The sequence below is a fragment of the Gopherus flavomarginatus genome, chromosome 5, assembly GCF_025201925.1.
Source record: "Gopherus flavomarginatus isolate rGopFla2 chromosome 5, rGopFla2.mat.asm, whole genome shotgun sequence".
Taxonomy (NCBI): Eukaryota; Metazoa; Chordata; order Testudines; family Testudinidae; genus Gopherus; species Gopherus flavomarginatus.
In genome coordinates, this window is record NC_066621.1 from 24,163,987 (window position 1) to 24,187,120 (window position 23,134).

General features: G+C 39.6%; 1 protein-coding gene across 3 annotated transcripts in view; it reads left to right on the plus strand.

The window, feature by feature from the left end:
• CEPT1 (choline/ethanolamine phosphotransferase 1) overlaps nt 1-23,134 on the plus strand; it is a 48,922-nt gene that overhangs the window by 20,095 nt on the left and 5,693 nt on the right. For all 3 annotated transcript variants that reach the window (XM_050956319.1, XM_050956317.1, XM_050956318.1), the window contains exon 5: nt 15,597-15,681. In XM_050956319.1, the coding sequence (XP_050812276.1) occupies nt 15,597-15,681 (85 nt within the window). The remainder of the gene's footprint in view (nt 1-15,596; nt 15,682-23,134) is intronic.

Here is a 23,134-nt window from a genome sequence, read left to right on the forward strand (position 1 = left end):
CATCTGACTCACAGGGGCGTCAAGGACTAATTAGGTAATGTTCATACAGTGCTTTGAACATATAAAGTACTATATAAGTGCTAAGTGGTGTTTAGTCTTTGGGGCTTCCAAGCCATCATCTTTCACGGTTATTAAAGCTAAACTCACCTCCCACCCCCAAACCTCCAAAAATCTTAGTTGTAACTATTGTAATGTTTTAAAGAGGAAACCTTTCTAGATTAAAAGTACGTATTTGATACTCTTTAGCAGTTATTGAAAATCTGTTCTAATGTGGCTACTTCAATGAAAATCTCGGTATTTTTGAAATGTTTCTTTCCCTCACACATAGATTTGATGTTACAGAGTCCTTGCTTTGTATTATAGTATCCCTGCTTTTCACAGGAATGGTGGGGCCCTGGTTCTGGAACTATACGGTAACCGCTAGAATTAACACTACCCAATGAACAATGGCATAGATTCTGTAGTGCTAACACCTTTTGTCATGCACAGAGTAACTTGGAAAATGAGAAGTGTCTTTCTAATGATATTTCACAGACAACTGCTTTATTAAAAGACAAAATATCTGTAGTGTATGAATGGGCAGTAAAAAATCCACTCTGATTGGAAATGAGGTTTTGAGTGTTTCACTGTTTACTTAAAACCACAGATAACTTCCTTTTTAAACAAAGTTTTGGTTTTTTTTCCCCGTTGGTTATTCTAAAACTTACAGTGCTGGCTTCAACTTTGCATATAAAGATAGCCATAATGGTGAAAGCACCTCTTTACACAAGGGTCTGGATTAATTTGGTTGGAACCACCTTTTGAAAGTTGTTGTTTTTTGGTAAATGCTTTCCCACCAGAAAATAGAATTGTTTGGGTGGTTAATAGAATCATATGCCAGTTAAGGTTATAAGGTTATAAAGGTCATATCTTGGCCATCTAGAACAAGCTCAGGAAAGGTCATGTATTGCTTTTTCCTTAAAGAAATTTGGTGACTATACCATAACTTCATCATTAGCAGTTTCGCTGTTTAATTGACCTTTTTTTAAAAATGCTTTTCCTAATACTTATTCTAAATGTATCCTTTTTCATCTTTAGCTTGTTATCCCTTGGGATCCAGACAAACACTTCCTTCCCCTCTTCTGTACTTGTGTCCCTCTCAAGAAATTGCATCAGTTCCCCCCCACCCCTTTCTTTGAACCCTCCCTCTTTGTTAGTTTTGTTCTTGAAGGACATCAGAGCTTTGCACTATTTTGAGGGGTTTTCCAATCTAAGATGAAGGGCTGATTAGGGAGGTGACAAATCTAGCATTTCGGTGACTGGGAAACGGTTTGCTTTAGTATTTGCAAAGCCCAAGTATGAATAGTAGTGAGAGGGAGGCTGTCTGGCTGGCAGGATGGAGTGATTAGGGCAACAGCTAGAATGTGGGACAAGTGAGTAGACATAAACAGTGTCTGAATCAGGGAAACAGCCAGGGACGGCTCCAGGCCCCAGCATGCCAAGCGCATGCTTGAGGCAGCAAGCCACGATGGTGCTCTACCGACGCCGCAAGGGCGGCAGGCAGGCTGCTCTCGGTGGCTTGCCTGCAGAGGGTCCGCTGGTCCCGCGGCTTCAGCGGACCTCCTGCAGGCGTGCCTGCAGAGGGTCTGCTGGTCCCACGGTCCGCTGAGGCCACGGGACCAGCGGACCCTCTGCAGGCAAGCCACTGAGAGCAGCCTGCCTGCCGTGCTTGGGGCGGCAAAATTCCTAGAGCCGCCCCTGGAAACAGCTCTGCCAGTAGACAAGATTCTTTGCATTGGGAAGAGGTGACAGGAGAGAGCCAGTTTAATGGAAAAGCCAGTGTTCAGGAAAAGGAGGCAAGTGGTGGTCACTTCCCCAAGCAAGGATGCCTGTGAGTTAGGGGGAGCTATGCCAGTGGGAGAGTCACAGACATTGTACCCTGGGAAATCCTCCTCCTCTTTCCTCCTTTCAAGAATGCACTGCACTCTATAGCTAAAATGGCTACCAGCAAAAAGCTATTGCCATTTCAGTCTTCACATTTTATGTGGCTTTTCAATTGTCATGTTTGCTGTAACTTAGGTTCCAGATAAGCTCTCAAGTAACATAAGTGACAAGTATGGTGTGCAAACCTAGATGAATAGATAGATGCCTGTGGTTGAACATGAACTGACTACAAATAGTTTCAGTGCTACATGAAACAATGTGATCGTTGAAAAGAAACTGCAATGAGGGAGTTCCTGAATGTGCCCCCCTCTCCCCCACCCCAAAAAAAAGAGGAGAGAAAGTAGGAAGGCAGAGACCTCGTTGGGTCTCTGGCCTATATAGTAAAGGGAAATGGGAATAGCTAACTATTAAAGCAATGTTTAAAAAGGGACAAGAGCATAGCTCTTGTGCTATGGATCTGTGCAAATGCTGGGAGAATGGATAATAGGCTGGAAAAGCAAGAGTTTCACATCCATTAAAATAATTTTGATTTACTTTGCATCACGTAACAGCAGAGCGCATTCAAACAGAAATAGCCCATAAGTACATGTTAAAATAAATGTTAGAAAAATAGGGTGTGGTGGAGGAGAGCGTATTTTCCAGACTAGCTAACAAGGGAAGAGGAGTTACTTAATTAAGCAGGTTTCAGCTGCATCGATATTGGAAGAAATTGTAATAATGGGAGATTTTCAGCTGCTGTATTACTTATTAGATAAGACACTTTTATAAAGTCAGGGTCTTAATCTTTATGAAATAATTATTTAATTCTAAAAAGTGGAAGAAGTAGCAAGGAAATTTGCAATCCCAGAAATTTGGGAGCTGGTGACAAAAAAGCTGAAGCTAGACGAATTCGGACTAGAAATGAGGCTAAAATTTTTCACAGTGAAGATAATTAACCATTAGAACAACTTACCTGGGGATATGGTTCTCCATCACCGACATAAATGGAAACTGGTATTATATTCCTGTGTTTTATCATTTAGTTTTGTGGCACAAGATCTTTCTACAATAGGGGACTTTTTTCAAAAATTCCTGCTGTGGTTCAGCTCCAATTGTGTTAACGTTGGGAGCCATTATTGTAGCTGGGCCACTGATTGCCTATGATATTTTAAGCAATATGTCAATTAGACCTGCTCTGAGCATGGTTAGATGTTATGACTTTTAAATACCTTTTGTTGACAGTATATGAAAGATTGGAAAAAATTACTCAGGAAATGGTAGTACAACAAGCAATGGCTTCAAGCAAAGGAAGGAAAGGTTTAATCAAAATATTAGTGCATCCTGGTAACAGCATTATAGTTACACTTGAAGAGAAGGCATTTTCTGTAAAAACCCTGTTCTCGTTACTTAAAGAATGACTTAAGGCAGAACATTCTCACACTTATCTCTTGGAAGGTGAATTTTCTTCAGTTCAAAGGTGAACTGAGGAAATGATTTGTTGTGGAGGTCATAAACCCTGAAAGGAATTGAAGGGACGTCCTAAGTTTTATGTAAATGTCTCTGGACTTCTAACCTCCATATAAACTCTGGGGAAGTTTAGAAACCACAATATGAACTTGGACTGGGTCAAAGACACCTTTCCAGCCTTCCATCCCTAACATATGCACAATGTCCCCAGCATCATTTCTGAAACACACAATCCCACCACACATGTATGAATTAATGGACTTATGTCAGAGAGAGTTTCTAAACTGTACAGGGACTCTATATGCTATTAGCAAAACTAGCTGCATTAAAGGAAGTTAAGGAGTGCCCTAGCCTCGGATTGAAGACTTCATAGTCCAGTTCTGAATCAGCTGGGCTGAAAAGTTATGAAATGTACAAATGTAGTTTTGAGGTAATTTGGGGGCAAACCTAGCAATCAGGAATCCAAAGAAGGCTAATGAAGACAGGTATAATCTAATTTAATGGAATATATGCTTCCATATGACCAGGACTCTATTGTTTTATTCTTGATAAATTACAAAAAAAAAAAACACTAAGCAACTTTCTAGAGAGAAAAATGTAGAGTTAAATGTGCAAGTAAGAATCAATAACTGCTAGGGAAAATACTTCAAAGAACATTGAAATTTTTAACAGACAGTGAAATGCTAGGCAATTCAGTCAAGTTTAAAATAAAAAAGTTGAAAATTACAGAAATGCAGAGTTAAGAACATTAAACCATCTCATTTTCACAGGCTGCTCTTCTCCCTGTTCACTTGATCTCTTAAACATTTTACACCTTGTTAGTTTGGTCACAAGCCCCTGAGGCTGGATATATCTTACCCCCCTATACTTTGGCAGTTTGCTTGTAGACTTGAAGTCTGCAACTGCAATGTTTCCCTATCGTTTATGTGGCAGAATTACATAGGGGAACCCAAATACATATTTATGTGGCTGAAGCTGTAGGGAATTTGACTTCTGTAGATAATAAAATGTTTAAATGGTCAGAGATGACCTGCAACTTGATAGTGGGAGGCACAATTTAAAGGTTCTGATGGTATGCAGCAGGGTTCAGGGCAGTGCAGATAAATCTTGGCAGAAATCTGGGGGGGCGTGACCCTATGTCCTTGTACCCCAGCATCTCCTCTGTAAATGGTAGTTAAATTTCCAGCAGCTGTCATGAGGGAAGATGGTATGAAGGCTTGGTGATATATGAAGAGTGAGAAGAGAGAGATGGTTTTGTAAGTGAAGAGTGAATTGGTGTATTGTCTGTGTTCGTGTACATGGCTTTGGTAAATACAATGCAGTACACAGTTATACAGGTATTGGCTCACTGCCAGTGTAGGGATGTGTAATGTATAGGCATATGGTAGTTAGTGAGTTTAGGATGAGCAGTGAAAAAAAGTTTTATCATAACAGAATTTCCTTTCTTTCTAGTGTTTGTTCATTTAACTGAAATACTCTTTTTAAAATATTTTCCTCATTTACAATTTTCAGTTTTATAATGTAATTTTTCTCTGGGAATTTAGCATTACTTCTACTTTGTTTTATTTATGAGACTCAGTGTGTTTATCTAGAGATACACAAATAAGTTAAGAATGAGGAGTACTTGTGACACCTTAGAGACTAACATTTATTTAAGCATAAGCTTTCGTGGGCTAAAACTAACTTCATCGGATGCATGCAGTGGAAAATACAGTAGGAAGATATATATACACACAGAGAACATGAAAAAATGGGTGTTGGCATACCAACTATAACAAGACTAATCAATTAAGGTGGGCTATTATGAGCAGGAGAAAAAAAACTTTTGTGGTGATAATCAGGATGGCCCATTTCCAACAGTTGACAGGAAGGTGTGAGTAACAGTAGGGGGGAAATTAGCATGGGGAGATAGTTTGCACTTTGTGTAATGACTCATCCACTTCAAGCCTAATTTAATGGTGTCCAGTTTGCAAATTAATTCCAATTCTTGCAGTTTGTTGTTTGAGTCTATTTTTGAACCTTTTTTGTTGGAGAATTGCAACTTTTAGGTCTGTAATTGAGTGACCAGGGAGGCTGAAGTGTTCTCCAACTGGTTTGGCCAGTGTACATGGCAGAGGGGCATTGTTGGCACATGATGGCATATATCACATTGGTAGATGTGCAGGTGAATGAGCCTCTGATGGTATGGCTGATGTGATTCGGTCCTATGATGGTGTCCCTTGAATACATATGTGGACAGAGTTGGCAACGGGCTTTGTTGCAAGGATAGGTTCCTGAGTTAGCGTTTTTGTTGTGTAGTGTGTGGTTGCTGGTACCTTGTGTGTTGTGTGGTTGAATACCAGCAACCACACACTACACAACAAAAACGCTAACTCAGGAACCTATCCTTGCAACAAAGCCCGTTGCCAACTCTGTCCACATATCTATTCCAGGGACACCATCATAGGACCGAATCACATCAGCCACACCATCAGAGGCTCATTCACCTGCACATCTACCAATGTGATATATTTACCTCTACCCGATATAACGCTGTAGTCGGGAGCCAAAAAATCTTACCATGTTATAGGTGAAACTGCGTTATATCGAACTTGCTTTGATCTGCTGAAATGCGCAGCCCTGCCCCCCCGGAGAACTGCTTTACCATGTTATATCCTAATTCGTGTGATATCGGATCATGTTATATCGGGGTAGAGGTGTATTTGCTTCAGGTTGGAGGGCTGTCTGTAAGCGAGGACTTGCCTGTCTCCCAAGTGAGAGTGAGGGATCATCCTTCAGGATAGGTTGTAGATCCTTGATGATGCACTGGAGAGGTTTTAGTTGGGGGTTGAAGGTGACGGCTAGTGGCATTCTGTTACCTTCTTTGTTGAGCCTATCCTAGAGTCACCTACTCCAGGACAGGCCCAATTGTTGGAAATGGGCCATCCTGATTATCACTACAAAAGTTTTTTTACTCCTGCTGCTAATAGCCCACCTTAATTGATTAGTCTCGTTATAGTTGGTATGGCAACATCCATTTTTTCATGTTCTCCGTGTGTATATATATCTTCCTACTGTATTTTCCACTGCATGCATCTGATGAAGTGGGTTTTAGCCCATGAAAGCTTATGCCGAAATCAATTTGTTTATAAATAATAAATATGTCTCTAATGTGCCATAAATACTCCTCATTCTTTTTGCTGATACAGACTAACACAGCTACCACTCTGAAACCTGTGACAAATAAGTTAAAACACTTTTTAAAAAATGCTATTAACCTTTGTCATAGATCTGACACTTTATACACTCTTTCTACAGAATCACACTGGACCACCATCTAGAGTAATGCAAAATATAGTTAGTCAGTTTGAGAGCCTTACATTTGGATTTCCTGACTCTTTGGTGTCTGTTACAGCTAACCCCCTACTCCATTTTGTTTCTTACAGCTGTCCTCATACTCCATTTTGTTTTTGTTCTCCTCCTGTGGCTGCCCTTCCCTGGCTGTTAAGTTGTTTACCAGGGCCATTGCCCTTCTCAAAGGGATGGCCACTTGTGCTGCGTGCTAAACCACTGCCCTGTTCAAAGGGTTAGTCCTGTTATCACCTCGTTGAACCTGGGCTCGGTGTAGGGCAGGCAATGTCCAGAGCTGCAAGACCTATTGTGTTTTTAAGATCCTGGGCATGAGTCATAGGCCTCATGTGCTTTTGCGTCACCTATTGCACAGGACTCTGCCCAGACATGTTTCTGTGCTCACCTGCAGTCTTTTCCCTGTGCCTCCTCCCCTGTGACAGAGGGAGCCTATCAGGATTACTGGCGGGAAACTGCCTGAGTTTGCCTTTAAAAACAGACTTTTTTGAAACAAACATCAGAAAGGTTCCTGCATTGCTGACTGGTCTGATCAGCCAGGGGTTCTGGGGGGTCCTTTCTCTGCTCTCGTTTTATTTTTTGAGCGTACCCCCGTTTTTTGACCCCCCCCCCACGAAGAACGAATTGCTACCTGAGATAGATCCTGATTATTGAGACTGTACCGAGCCCTCCTTGCTTCTTCTGATGCTGCTGCTGCTGCCTTGGGGACTGGTAAGAATCCCTCTGTGAAACTTTCCCTACTTTTATTTTATTATTTTAGCTGCTGGCTCTGTTTCCCCAGCACACAGACTCAAGCTAAACCTTGGTCTGTGTCTTAAAACCTCTCTCAAACTCCGTGGCGCTTTGCTGCTAAAAATAAGCTTGTGCCGCTGCCAAGCTCTGCTCCTGTGGGCTTTGCCTCGGGGATCCCTGCTTTCAGCTGTATTCCTTGGCTTCAGCCACCATCCCTTGGCTTCCTTGGGAGCTGTATCCTGGGCACATACCACTCTGCCCTCTGTGACTTCCCCATAGCATAAGGTGCACCATAGGTTTTGGTTTTTTTAGTTTAATAAGTCATAGTTTGTTAAGATTGTAGAGCTTGTAAGTTCACCTGCCTTGTTATAGTTTACTGTTTTGTTGCTCTGTATAGTTGCTTGTTATAGTTTTGCTTAGAATTGTGATATTTGTTGTTTTGCCTAGTCGTTGGTAAGATAGATAAGGTTTTTGCTGCTTGAATTTGTCTCCCCGTTGTCCCGATCTCTCCCTGAACTTTCCCGTGTCTGTTTTTCCCCCGCTCCAGTCTCCCCCTCTGTGTACTTCTCCGTGTCTATAGACAAGGTTTTTGCTGCTTAAATTCGTCTCCCCGGTGTCCCGATCTCTCCCTGAACTTTCCCGTGTCTGTTTTTCCCCCGCTCCAGTCTCCCCCTCTGTGTACTTCTCCGTGTCTATAGACAAGGTTTTTGCCGCTTGAATTCATGTCTGTTTTTCCCCCGCTCCAATCTCCCCCTCTGTGTGCTTCTCTGTGTCTCCCTGTTATAACTCCTTGCTGCCCCCACCCCGCGTCTGCATCACCCTCCGAACTCCCCAGACTCCTTGCTGCTTCTCCCCCTGTGAAACTTCCCAAACCCTTTGCCGCTTTTTTTCCTTTGTTTTTGGTGTCCGCTTGTTGCTTAAACCTCTCTCCAGCCCTTCTTTACACTTCTCCGCTGCCCCTCCCCTACCGAAGATCACCATCACACTGCTCCGTTGTCCTTACCCTGCAGGGCTTCAGAGTCTCTCGCTGCTTCCAGCCACACTCTCCTCTCATCAGTTGCCACTAATCATTCAACGCCCCCCCTCCTGTTCCTTGACCCAGCACAAATTAAGTCATTAACTTTCTTTTATACCGTTACATTGCATAAGTTCACTTATATTCACATTTTACTTGTAATTATAACACCCCATTGGTTGCTTCCACTTTTCTAATATACTTTGTATTTGCATTGATACCATTGTGTTACATTGTGTATAAGGCCACCAACCACTTAATACATTCTATCTAAAATTGTTGACCATTTTATATAGAAGCTACCATTTTATTTTGCATTTCTTTTTGATACGCTTATTGACTGTACTGTACCCAATTGTGCTGAACCCCACTTACTGTACCCCACTGTTAGAACTCCCTACACTGTTCAGTAAGAAGAAACCCCTCCATCACTGTCTATTGTAAACACCCTATACACCCCATCCCATCGTATTTCATTGTTAAATTCCCACCACTTCCTTTTTCCTTTAATAAAGAAATTAATTGGCACCTCACCTGTGTGGGGTAATTGCTCCCCAAGATCCCATATACCTGCTGGCAGGGACATGTGGGTGGAAGATCTCACCATAATGTTGTGTGAGCACAGTTTTTGTATTCAATTGGGAAAAAGTTCTTATCTGTAAACAAATGTTGATGAACAGATTAGACAATAGAAATGTTGCAGCGAGGAGAGTTTCTGTGTTTTGCAAGTAGTGAAACTGAAAGACCCAAATGTTTATGGTTTTGGAGCTACTAGAATTCTTAAATGGGTTTAAGAGTAGCAATTGTTGAACATTCTTTAGTTAGTTCTGCACCTGTATTGACTGTAAGGGTGAAGTAGGGGAGGTGACTCCTATTAATTCAAAAATTCAGCTGTAATTAAGCTGCAATTCTAAATAAGCGTTGAATTTATGAGTTCAGAACTAAAATGAATGAATTTCAGCAGCTGCAATGGTAGATGCTCTGTAATATCTTTGTTTAGTTAGTCACAGCTAAGCTCCTTAAGTTAATGCAGAATTACTTTTTTCAGTTGTCCTTTTGCAATGTCCATTTGCTACAAATCAATATATTTTTTCTTTCAGTCTTTTATGGTTTAAATGACTTTCTCAAGCTTCAAATTTAACACTTTGCCTAGCCTTTTTTTCCCTTTCTAAATTACAATATTAAAAGAAGGTTTCCTAGACCCAAAGTGTATATTCTTCATTGGCAGGGTGGTGGCGTGGATGATTTAAAGGATCTCTTCCATCTCTAACTAATTCTGTGATTCTGTTATGGTTTGTCTTACTTAGATTGTAAGTTGTTCAAGGTTGGGTCTGTGTTTATATAGCGCCTCACATGATGTGGACCTGACCTCCTTTGGGGCCTCTGGGCATTACTGCAGTATAAATATTAATAAAGAACGGCAAGGAGATAGTTGGCCTGTGTTTCTGGAGAGTCTAAAAAAGTGTAATTTTCCTGTTTATTCTGGATAATTAAAATGGGAGTGGCTATGTGAAAAGAAGTACACCGTACTATTTGAATAAGTTGCCTTTAATGGAACCAAGCTGATTTACGTAAGATGAGGATCTGGCCTAGTTATAGAAAACCACTGTGGTTTCAGAGTAGCAGCCGTGTTAGTCTGTATCCGCAAAAAGAACAGGAGTACTTGTGGCACCTTAGAGACTAACAAATTTATTTGAACATATGCTTTCGTGGGCTACAGCCCACTTCATCAGATGCATAGAATGGAAAGTTTATGCTCAAATAATTTAACTTTCCATTCTATGCATCTGATGAAGTGGGCTGTAGCCCACGAAAGCATATGTTCAAATAAATTTGTTAGTCTCTAAGGTGCCACAAGTACTCCTGTTCATTGTGGTTTTGGGTCTTGTCTTGGGGTAATCACACAAAAGAAAATTATTTATTTTTGTTTTCGTGTCATATTTATCAGGGATCCACTGTTTGTGCATTTTTCCTCTTCCTTATCCGGTGAAAAAATATTTCTGCTGAGCTGATATGACTCCACTAAATCAGGAAGCACCAGGCAAAAGAACTGTCAGTCTTGTGGAAGAGTGGTCCAAAATGACTGGGGTGCTGAAAATATCCCAGTCAAGAAGCTTTCTGCTGAGCCCTCTTACTTTGGCTTTAGTATTTGTGCTGCTGAATTTCTTTTTTTCTGTGTTGTTTTTATTGTTACATTTAATGAAATAAGAAAATAGCACAAGAAAAACTAGAATCAGACCCTGAAATGTGATGGACCTCCTTTTTTCTGCTAGGCCTGCCTCTCCTGCTGTGTGGTTCCCATCCATAGGGTCAGGCCCACTGGACCAGGGCAGATCGTCTGTCGGTCTGACTGATAGTCTGATTTTTATATAAAATAGAGGCAGAAAAGGCCTTCTGGGTCCAAAGATTCTCCTCTTTTCACTTGTGACCCTAACTTCCAAATCCCACATTTTTTTTTTTCTCTTCTCTTCTCATCTTTGTGGTGTTTGTATATTTAAACCAAAAAATCTCCATAGGTTGTAATGCAATAAATGTGATGTGTTTTTAATATTTATTGTGCTTTTTATGACTTATGTTTGGTGCATATAAGCTTCTATTTCTTTGAATTAAAAATATAAATTATACTTCTAAATATTCCTTACTAAAAATGCCATGAATTGCATATTACCCAATGCTTTATAGTTCATTAATCTAATTACTAAAAAAACAGCTTACGTTTGGTAAGTTTCCTTTGCAGACAGAAGGGCCAAAAATATAACTTTTTAAAATTAAAGCTTATATTGCATAGAAATATTGGTAACTCCCAGTAAAGGGTTTGCAAAAACAACTTAAGAATCATGGATATATAGTCCATCTTCCCCAGAGGCCAGTGCAGTATTCTTAACAGTACAGATTTTTAGTGCTTTAATCAATCTAGATTTAAACCGGTCAATCAGGCTTCTGCCTCTGCCCATGTTTTTCTTGCTCCAGTCTACTGTTTCTACAGTCTACAGTCTCCCAGATTTTCAAAAATAATTCAGTGGTTCAAGGAAGTTTATTGCTCCTGAATAATAATGAGAACTTTTTATCTTGAAAGTGCTTTACAAACTTTGGTTATTCTTTAACCTCATAGGATCAATAATATCTAGGCAGCTGACATATGTTAAAATTTTCCAAGTAATCCTTTATCTACTTTTTATCAACACCTAAATTTACAAGGTCTTCATTATGTTTTTTCCTAATTAACCAATCATTTTTTTTCTTTCTTTTTCTTGTTAAGGACAAACTTTAAAAAGCAGTTTAGCAACTCAGCTACTTCAGAATTATAATAAACACTGGTAATAACTCACTTAAGGTTGTATAAGAATTCAAGAGCCTTCACTTCTTCCCGTTCATACTTCTACTCCCGTGGTGTGTGAAGTAGATGGACTCCCATTCATCGCGTTAGTGCTCAGGTACTTTTGGAAGGAGATCCCATATTCAAGCATTCTTAGTTTGTCCTCTAGCTGGATGAATGAAGGAATAGTATTTCTTCTTCCTATCACCCACCTTCTTTTCCCATTTCCCAAGTGGTGTTCTCCTACGTTGTCCTAGCTTCAAGAACGTTTGTTAGGTAGATCCCTACATTCATATGTTTTTAAGGTCAAAGGGACCGTTACGATCATCTAGTCTCACCTTCTGCGTAACAGGCCTGAGAATTTCCTACAATAATTCCTGCATCAACCCCATTGTTTCTGATTGAGCTATAGCATATCTTTTAAAAAGACATCCAATCTTTAAGTAAAAGACTTCAGGTGACAGAGAATCCACTATATCCATAGTAAGTTGTTCCAATCATTAATTACCCCAACTATTAAGACTTTTTTGCAACTTTATTTCCAGGCTGAATTTGTCTAGTTCCATCTTCCAACAACTTGGTCTTATTATAACTTTGTCTACTAGATTAATGAGCCTCTTACTTTCAGAAGTCTCCTCTTCATGTAGGAACTTATGATACTGATCAAGTCACTTCTTAATCTTCTTTTTGATAAATTACAGAGATTGCACTTCTTAAGTCTCTTGCTGTAAGGCAGGTTTTCCAGACCTTGAATCATTCTTGTAGCTCTTCTTTGAACACTTTCCAGATTTTCAACATCCTTTTTGAATGGTGGACACCAAAACTGAACACAGTATTTCAGTAGTGGTCTCATGAATGCTGTACGTAGAAGAAATAATGTTACCTCTGTACTCCTACTCTATTTTCACCTGCTTATGCATCCAAGGATTGAGTTAGCTCTCTTAGCCAGTACATTGAATTGGGAGATTATATTCAGTTGGTTTCAACTATAACCTCGAAGTCCCTTTCAGAGTCATTGCATTCCAAAATTCCTCCATCTCATGAGTGTGCTCTACATTCTTTGTTTCTAGATGTATGACCTTGCATTTGGTGGTATTAAAATAGTTCAAATGATCCCAGCTTACCAGGCAATCTAGATCAGTGTCTAGATCTGAAGTGTCCTTGGAATTATTTACCATTCCATTAATTTTGTTTCATCTGCAACTTTATCAGCTATGATTTTATACTTTCAGATCATTGATAAAGATATTGAATAGCATTAGACCAACATCAGATCCCTGCAAAACCCCACTAGAAACACCCCCAGGAGATGATGATTCCCAAATCCTTCCCATTTATCTAGCCAAATGAGCATATTGATTGAGAGGAAGCAGCTCTTAAACATTTTCTTGGCTTGGGCAATTAATATAGAAATATGTTCAGGCACATGGTAGCTCACTGTTCTTGCACAGCCAAAAGTTTGCAGCTGTGCAAGATTTTTCTAAAACATGTTAGATGCTGCATCTGTTTGGATGAGGACTGAGGTTTCAGATCTTCAGGTGACTGTCAACCTTTCTTGCTAATATCTTTCTGCAAACTGGCTCTGATTGCCCAACAGGATTAATCACGTTGAAGTCAGCCTGTAAGATGACCCACATGGTTACTAAACTCACACTGGCATAATAGATATAATGGAAAGGCATATTACAGAGTAAAAGGAATTATACTTGTTGGAGTCTTCTCCTCTTCCTCTCTGCCAGCTTCGTTTCACGTCTTAGGAAGTTGTTCGGGAAGTCTCTTTGACTGATGGGAAAGAAGTGGACCTATACCATAGAGACATTAGTGTTTTTGAGTATCAGAGGGGTAGCCATGTTAGCCGTGTTAGTCTGGATCTGTAAAAGCAGCAAAGAATCCTGTGGCACCTTATAGACTAACAGACGTTTTGGAGCATGAGCTTTCATGGGTGAATACCCACTTCGTCGGATGCATGTGTTTTTGCATTCTGCTTCCTGGCAGCTGGAATCAACAGCTCAGAATTAGGGGGTTTATATTAAAAGATTAGAGATGACTACATTAAATACACAACTACTGGTAAGTAAATTCACCTTGTCGCTTTCCCATATTATCAGTGAAGGTCTAAGTATGAGCCTAGTCCTATATGTTCTAGCTGTTCTGTGTATTTCTAAATAGGACAACACGAGAGCCTATTGAATGCCTTTTTGGCATTTGTGGTGAGGATTAGAGGAGATTGTTCACTGTATTAAATACGCTGTTTACTTAACAACCTTGTATTGTGTAGGTGACGCTGCACTTAGTTCCCCTCCATTTTTTATTTTGTAATTCTATACTTCTGGCCCTTCCCCTTCCAAAAGGCTACTTCATATATCAAGCAAAAAAAGCTGTATGATGTGCACCCAACTCCATCCAAGACTGAGTGGATCATCTTTGCCACCTGCTTAATCTCCTGAGTCTGCTTCTGAATCTAATTCCCCCTTATTGAAAAGACCGCACATCAGGTCAGCTGTTCAGCTTCTTTTCATCCTGATTCATTCCATTTGTCATTAAACATGTATGTATCAAAAGTAACTGTATAGCCACATCCTATCTAAAGAACCTCTTGTTCATATCATTTTATTTCTAAAATAAAGAAATTTTGGTTGGATTGGGAGGGAGATGTTTCAAATAAGAGGATCTACTGCAGAACTAGGTCAGAGATCCAATAGAGAGGAGGGGGAGTGGTACACAGGAGTCTAATATTTAATATATTCAAGTCCACAGATACAGATTTAATATTTTCAGTAGCTAGTTTAAAAATATGGAGTCCGTTCTTCTCTGATACACACACAAATGTCATTGATAATGTAAGTGCATTGGCTGATCTTGGAGTCCTTTTTTTAGGCATTTTACAATTCAAACAAAGATACATTGTAAATATTTGGGCAGATCTCTATAGTCTGATGGCACAGTCTTCCCTTATGAGACGGCATGTACTAATTCATGTTGTATGCCACAAAAATCACAGTATTCCCTTAGAAAGCTCATAAACTTATTCACGTTATATACCATAGCAGACCCAATTTTCTTTCAAAAAATTTTTTGACCTAGTTCTTTTTCTGTAATTTCATTTTCTGGCATTGATTTCTGTGCCCCTGTTTTTTCTCTCTTGCTAGCAGTGAGACTTACGCAGGATCCCTAAAGCAAATTCTTAACTTCCTTCAGGACAGCCTTTTCTATAAGGTTTTCCTTCCTGCATCTCCTCTGAGGACAGTTGCCACATTGAGAACTAGAAGGGGTTTCCTATTCTTGCTGCATATTGAACTGTAGCCTTTAGTGCAGTTTGCATTTGCACAAGCTCCATGGGATTTTATGTTGCTTATATATTTTAGCTGCAAGTTTGATATTTTTCAAAACAATATAATTTTACGAGATGGCAGAGGAAGGAATATAAAGGAGGATTCGTCTTTCTCTCCCCCCCTCCGCAATTAACATACACATTTTTATTTATTTATTTTATTTGGTGGGCAAGGTTAAACCTTTGTATTTATTTGTGCAACTAGTTATGGTCAATTTAAATAAGTAAATGAGTTCCAACCATCCCTTTTGACAAGATGGGTTTTTATTAAGCAGTGAAATTAATCAAATAGTCACATTACAGCATGGATTTTACTTAAAGCTCAAAAATATATTTGCGTAATAAATTATTGATGCCTTCTCAATTTTTCCCCAGTATTGTGAGTCCTTTCTGTTGTGCATGATAGAGGAGATCTGCTGAGTTTGCAAATAATTGACTTGAAATTGTTCAAATAATTCTGCTTTTTTGGCTTTTTTGTACCTAATCAGAATTGATGTGACTGAAGTGCAAATCTTCATAATAATCATGCATTTACTGGCCGTGATTGGAGGACCACCTTTTTGGCAATCAATGGTAATTTTGCTCATATTGTATATTAAGTTTAATGTATGTTTCTGATTATTCTGCTTCTTGTCTAGTCTTTTCTAATCTGGTATACATCTGGAAGAGCACCTTATTTAGAACAGTATTAATTTCCTTTGGGAGGGAAAGATCTCATTTTCCTGTAAGATTAAAATATTTGTGTTCTTGAAGAACGTGAATGATTTCATATCTAGCAAATGGCGGTGATGGTGCATTCTGGTTTTACCAGCACCACATGAAAAAGTCAGTCATTCTTTTGCATGCTGTACCATCATTCATGCAGAATGTCCACCTGCACCTCTGGGTGAAATAAATAATTTTCTGTTGGTAAACGTAAGTCTGTAAAGTGATTTTTGGATCAATTTGACATAGATGTCAACAATATATAACAATTTTAGGTCAGAAAGAGAAGAATACTTTATCAAATTGAAATTACAGGGGGAATTTTTGGAATGCAGCATGTAATTGACCATAATTGCAATTGGTCAGAACTCAGGTGTTAACATTCTCTCTCTTAGGATTTTTAATGACTGTGGCCTCAATCCTGTAAGCTGATCTGCATGGTTGGATCTATGCACTCATACAGATCCTAGCTGATTTTACTGAGACTCAGTGTGGATATAAGATACTGCCTGTTTGAATCAGCTTGCTGGATTGAGGCCTAAGGGTGCTCAGCAACTCAGTTTTATATCAGCACCATCTAAAACCATCCTGGAGTGCTGGTGCAGAATTGACTCGGAGAGAAATGTGCTACATAACGAATTGCCAGCGTTACCTTCTGAAGCATGATTTCCCTGAAGGTTTTCCATTCATGTGCTGACCGGGCCTGACCTTGCTTAACTTCGAAGAGCTAATGAAATCACTTCCTAAGGTAGTCTGAAAAAAATTCTCTTTAATTTTAGAAAAAGGCATCAAAATATTCAAAAAACAATTCGCAGTGACTCTTTTAGGGCGAAATATGTTGCGTTGTAGCACAATTAATCTGTTACAGCCAAATAGATCCTGAAATCTACACTGCCTGACTCAGTTAAAGATCTGCCAGGCTTCTGCCACAACACGTGTTTGATTTCAGAGCTTGTGGACAAACATCATATAAGAAATACCACCTAAAGAATGTGATTGAACTCTTGTGAATTCATGTAGACAGAACTACTTCTCAAAAGTGTATCCTCTTATCTTGTCTGTAGCAGCTATTTGAGCATGATGTCTGGCTGCCATTAAAACAAAAACACTATAAAATAACTACTCGCTTTCTGTTTCCAATTGTTGTTAAAAACTATTTTGCTGCAATAGCTATTTCTGGTACAATTCAGTGTGACGGAAATTTGCTTGTATTATTGCTTAGAGCTTGGAAAGTCTTCCCTTTATTATTTAACAAATTCCATCCTTTCAAGCAATTTTTGCTGCAGCAAATAGCTATTAATATAGCAGATTTCAGGAGGTGTGTAAAGGTTTGTTTCACTAGCTGCAAAAAGATGAAAGCATTTTGAAGTCCAATATTTCTATTAGATTTATGGATGCATTTCTTCAGAAGACAAAAACTTTTCCCAGGATTGCCATGGGAATTACGACTTTCCCTGATATTTCATTCAACCTGCCCTGATATTTCAGTCAACCTGTGTTTTTATTTTATGTATTTAATTTTTGACAGAGAAAAAAACATTGTTCACCTCTCACAGAGGGATTTGGGGTTTATTTCTGTTTGAAAGACCTCTTTTATTTAATGAAAATACCTCAGCTCTATACTCAAACATTCCACTTTTCCCTCTAATAATTAGAAAGCAGGAAAATTCTGAAATAGTTAACTGTCTATGCTGTCATCCATTATTGCTTTTATTGGCCTCTTGTACCCAGCAAAATATGCAGTATGCTTGCTTCCTTCTCTCTGTCTATGAAGTTTCTCTTTAAATCTGGCTAAAGCACCACTGCGTTCTGTTAGACTCCTGGAATCCAGTGTTTTCTGAGAGGTGGTGAGTAATACTGCAGGTGAGATTCCCATTTGGTAGGTTTCAGTGGAGTAGTGAGGTTGGGTGGAGCTCTTAATAGATTATTCTTTGGATTTTGTTCCTGTTATACTGGAAGTGAAATAAAATGCAACAATTACTTTTATTACTTAGTAAAAAATATTCTTTTGCTAAGTGTTCTGGGTATACATTTCATGTAATGTAAGGTAGGTCTGGTTCTGACTCATAGACTCTAGGACTGGAAGGGACCTCAAGAGGTCATCGAGTCCAGTCCCCTGCCCTCATGGCAGGACCAAATACTGTCTAGACCATCCCTAAAAGACATTTATCTAACCTACTCTTAAATATCTCCAGAGATGGAGATTCCACAACTTCCCTAGGCAATCTATTCCAGTGTTTAACTACCCTGACAGTTAGGAACTTTTTCCTAATGTCCAACCTAAATCTCCCTTGCTGCAGTTTAAGCCCATTGCTTCTTGTTCTATCATTGGAGGCTAAGGTGAACAAGTTTTCTCCCTCCTCCTGATGACACCCTTTTAGATACCTGGAAACTGCTATCATGTCCCCTCTCAGTTTTCTCTTTTCCAAACTAAACAAACCCAATTCCTTCAGCCTTCCTTCATAGGTCATGTTCTCAAGACCTTTAATCATTCTTGTTGCTCTTCTCTGGACCTTCTCCAATTTCTCCACATCTTTCTTGAAATGCGGTGCCCAGAACTGGACACAATACTCCAGTTGAGGCCTAACCAGTGCAGAGTAAAGCGGAAAAATGACTTCTCGTGTCTTGTTTACAACACACCTGTTAATGCATCCCAGAATCACGTTTGCTTTTTTTGCAACAGTATCACACTGTTGACTCATATTAAGCTTGTGGTCCACTATGACCCCTAGATCCCTTTCTGCCATACTCCTTCCTAGACAGTCTCTTCCCATTCTGTACGTGTGAAACTGATTGTTCCTTCCTAAGTGGAGCACTTTGCATTTATCTTTATTGAACTTCATCCTGTTTACCTCAGACCATTTCTCCAATTTGTCCAGATCATTTTGAATTTTGACCCTGTCCTCCAAAGCAGTTGCAATCCCTCCCAGTTTGGTATCATCCGCAAACTTAACAAGCGTACTTTCTATGCCAACATCTAAATCATTGATGAAGATATTGAACAGAGCTGGTCCCAAAACAGGCCCCTGCGGAACCCCACCTGTTATACCTTTCCAGCAGGATTGAGAGTCATTAATAACTACTCTCTGAGTACAGTTATCAAGCCAGTTATGCACCCACCTTATAGTAGCCCCATCTAAATTGTACTTTCCTAGTTTATCTATAAGAATATCATGCGAGACCGTATCAAATGCCTTACTAAAGTCTAGGTATATCACATCCACCGCTTCTCCCTTATCCACAAGGCTCGTTATCCTATCAAAGAATGCTATCAGATTAGTTTGACACGATTTGTTCTTTACAAATCCATGCTGGCTATTCCCTATCACCTTACCACCTTCCAAGTGTTTGCAGATGATTTCTTTAATTACTTGCTCCATTATCTTCCCTGGCACAGAAGTTAAACTAACTGGTCTGTAGTTTCCTGGGTTGTTTTTATTTCCCTTTTTATAGATGGGCACTATATTTGCCCTTTTCCAGTCTTCTGGAATCTCCCCTATCTCCCATGATTTCCCAAAGATAATAGCTAGAGGCTCAGATACCTCCTCTATTAACTCCTTGAGTATTCTAGGATGCATTTCATCAGGCCCTGGTGACTTGCAGGCATCTAACTTTTCTAAGTGATTTTTTACTTGATCTTTTTTTATTTTATCTTCTAAACCTACCCTCTTCCTGTAAGCATTCACTATATTAGACATTCCTTCAGACTTCTCAGTGAAGACCGAAACAAAGAAGTCATTAAGCATCTCTGCCATTTCCAAGTCTCCCTTTACTGTTTCCCCCTCCTCACTGAGCAGCGGGCCTACCCTGTCCTTGGTCTTCCTCTTGCTTCTAATGTATTGATAAAAAGTCTTCTTGTTCCCCTTTATTCCCATAGCTAGTTTGAGCTCATTTTGTGCCTTTGCCTTTCTAATCTTGCCTCTGCATTCCTGTGTTATTTGCCTATATTCGTCCTTTGTAATCTGACCTAGTTTCCATTTTTATATGACGCCTTTTTATTTTGTAGGTCACGCAAGATCTCGTGATTAAGCCATGGTGGTCTTTTGCCACATTTTCTGTCTTTCCTAACCATCGGAATAGCTTGCTTTTGGGCCCTTAATAGTGTCCCTTTGAAAAACTGCCAACTCTCCTCAGTTGTTTTTCCCCTCAGTCTTGATTCCCATGGGACCTTACCTATCAGCTCTCTGAGCTTACCAAAATCCGCCTTCCTGAAATCCATTGTCTCTATTTTGCTGTACTCCCTTCTGCCCTTCCTTAGAATTGCAAACTCTATGATTTCATGATCACTTTCACCCAAGCTTCCTTCTACTTTCAAATTCTCAACGAGTTCCTCCCTGTTTGTTAAAATCAATTCTAGAACAACTTCCCCCCAGTAGCTTTTTCAACTTTCTGAAATAAAAAGTTGTCTGCAATGCAGTCCAGGAACTTATTGGATAGTCTGTGCCCCGCGGTGTTATTTTCTGAGCTCAATAACTTGTTATTTCTGGAACAGGAATAGTCGATACAAAGTATATGTATTTCTGATAACTGTCATTCTTGAGGCTTTCTCAGATTTCCTCATTCTTCCTCTTGACCGGAGGTTTTGTTGATTGTGGACATGTTGAACTGTGGGTCAGTTATACGTAGGCTTGGACAAATTCAATTTTTATTTTTTTATAAATTTTGATCGATTATATTGATTATTTTTAAGTATTTTTTTCAATTTTTATCATTTTAAATATTCACCGTTAAGGAAATTATGGGAAGGTCAAATAATGGGAGTGTCAGACAATAATTATCTCATGACAGGAGACATTGAGATTCAAAAAGTTAGAGCTTTACACCCGTTAAAACACACATTGTCAACATCACTTGTCAAAATATTCAGAGTATATATCCTTAAACTCTAATAAGTTCTTAAGTAGCATTTTTCTTACTTTGCCTATTTGTAAACTTTGATTATTGTCTATGGTAATATTTTTTCATTGGTTGGTGTGTGCAGTGAAATCGACATTTACTGATCAAAATCTGGTTCTTCCAAGCCTAGTTATTAGGAGGTAAACAAATTAAAATGAGTCATGAATGAGCATCCCAAACTAATTTCCCTTTGTGAATGAATCTGGATTTGGACACTGGTTGCCCAAGAACAGGTTAGAGCACTTACCCACTGTGACATTTATTTTTATTGACATGCTTATGTCTCTGTGGAAGAACTTGGAATCCCATTACTTTTAAGCAGAGTGCATTCTGTTTTTGAAGTTGGGTATCCTGCTGTTGCAGCAGCATAACCAGTCGTAATATCAACTTCAAAGGATTTAATAGAGAAGCATCATTTACCTGAAGATCTGACCTGAGACTCTTTTCAGCACTATACATTCAGTCCTACTAAGTGTTGACCACTGACTTCAGTGGGAGTTAAAGGTGTGCAACACCTGGCAAGATCAAGCTATGTAAAGGGCAAAATTGTAGTATTGGCTACAATTATATATAGAATACCAAAAAGCAAGTAAACCTGGGGCTTTATCTCAGCCTCCTTTAGCTAAACACTCTAAAGACAGAAGTGTTAATAAAGTATAAGGATCATCCTCCAGCACAATTTTATTGCCTGTTTCCTTCTTTGACTCACGCCATCCATTTGTCTCGACTGTTCATAATCTTTGACTCAGAATGCTTTCCACATTTACTTTATCTGCAAATCGGTTTGTCACGGTTTTGCAACATTAATTTAATATATTACTTCCTTCACTCCACCACTGCAGAAATCTTTGTCCATGCCTTCATCTCTATCACGTAGGCTCCATTTACACGGGTCAAAAGTAGGACCTTGTAATTAACCACTTGGTGCAGCTCCATCAGTGATAGCAGTGGTGGGAGCCATGATATAGATATGGCTCAGGTGGAATCAAACATTTTTATCATTATGTAGTCTCACCCTAATCTGAGCCCTGTTCACGTTACAGCTTCCACTGTCCGTATTGTCCAATGTTCCTGGAGCTGCCCTAGTGCTGAATTATAAATACTGTTTTTTTGCCAGTGTGACTATTGCAGCTCCTTTCTCTGTGGCATCCTGAAACCGCCTCTGTCCAGATTCCAGCAGGGGAAGAATGTTACTCTTTTTTCTTCTCTCCTCACGTGTACAAAGAAGCACATTCTCAAATACTTCCACTGAAGAAAGCATCATTATAAAAACAGATGGCAGCACAGGCAGGCTGTTTAATAAGAGTGGTACAAGGTTTGGAGCACCTCTGTGAGTAACTGTGTGTTTGTTACTTAATTTTTCAGTTCAGCTAGCTTTCTCCACTCTGTTGCGGTTTCACTGTCTGAATCTAGTCTTTGAGCAAAAGTGCAGAATAAGCAGGATGGGCAGGAGGGGTCCCTGAGGTTGCTCAAAAGAGCATAATTAGAACTTCCTACTCAAGTGGAACTCCAGAGTGCAGAGCAACAATCAGGTGAGGTGCTGTTATTCCTCCTCCTTCTCCGCTTGGTATTGGTTGTAGGCTCCATATGGGCAACTCATGGATAGAACTACGGAGCCAAATTAATCTCTAACTGCACCTTGTAATTCAACAAAAAATCTGCATGAACCTACTGCATTCTAATCCCAGTTCCAGCCACTCATTCAGTGTGAACTTGGGTGAGTCACTTCCTGTCTCTCTCTAAAATGAGGTTAATAAAGTACCAAACATGGGGGTGTGTATGGACTGATTGATGTTTGCACAGTGCTCTGAATTTGTAAAGCATGATATAAGTGCTAAAAATTATCTATTAGAAAAGCCTCAAAGCCAGACTTAGTGGGCAGTTCAAAATACTAAAATAAAAACAACTTGAAACCATTTAGGCTCCCACATGAAATAGATATATGGGGACCTTCGCTACGGAGCATGTTTACTCATTTCGGAAGAGTTATGAGTGTAGATTCTTGTTACTGGAGGGTCCAAGTGGTTCTTTAGCAGTCGGTTGGATAAGGTTGGGAGACTCTTGTTGCTGGGTGGTTTCGTCTCTTCTTATAATTACTTCTCCGCCCAAGGCACTATGTCGAAAAGATGAGCGTGAATTATTAGACTTCCTTGCCAGCCAGCCAATCTTGCCCTCGTTTCTTACTCCCTTGCTAATAACCCAGCCACCCACTCCCCTTTTACTTTGAAAAGTAATCTTAGCGGCTGGTTGCCTCTCTGCTGTTCCCTATCATGCCTCCTCTCTTTATACCTGGTCTGTTCTCTGGGTGTGGTCCAGTTTATAGGTCTTCACAGGTTAATTCCCACTGATACCTGGCTTTTTCCTGCACTCAGGATTGGGATACTAAGTGTGGGGCCTGTCCTTTGGCTCGTGCTAGCCCTCTGTT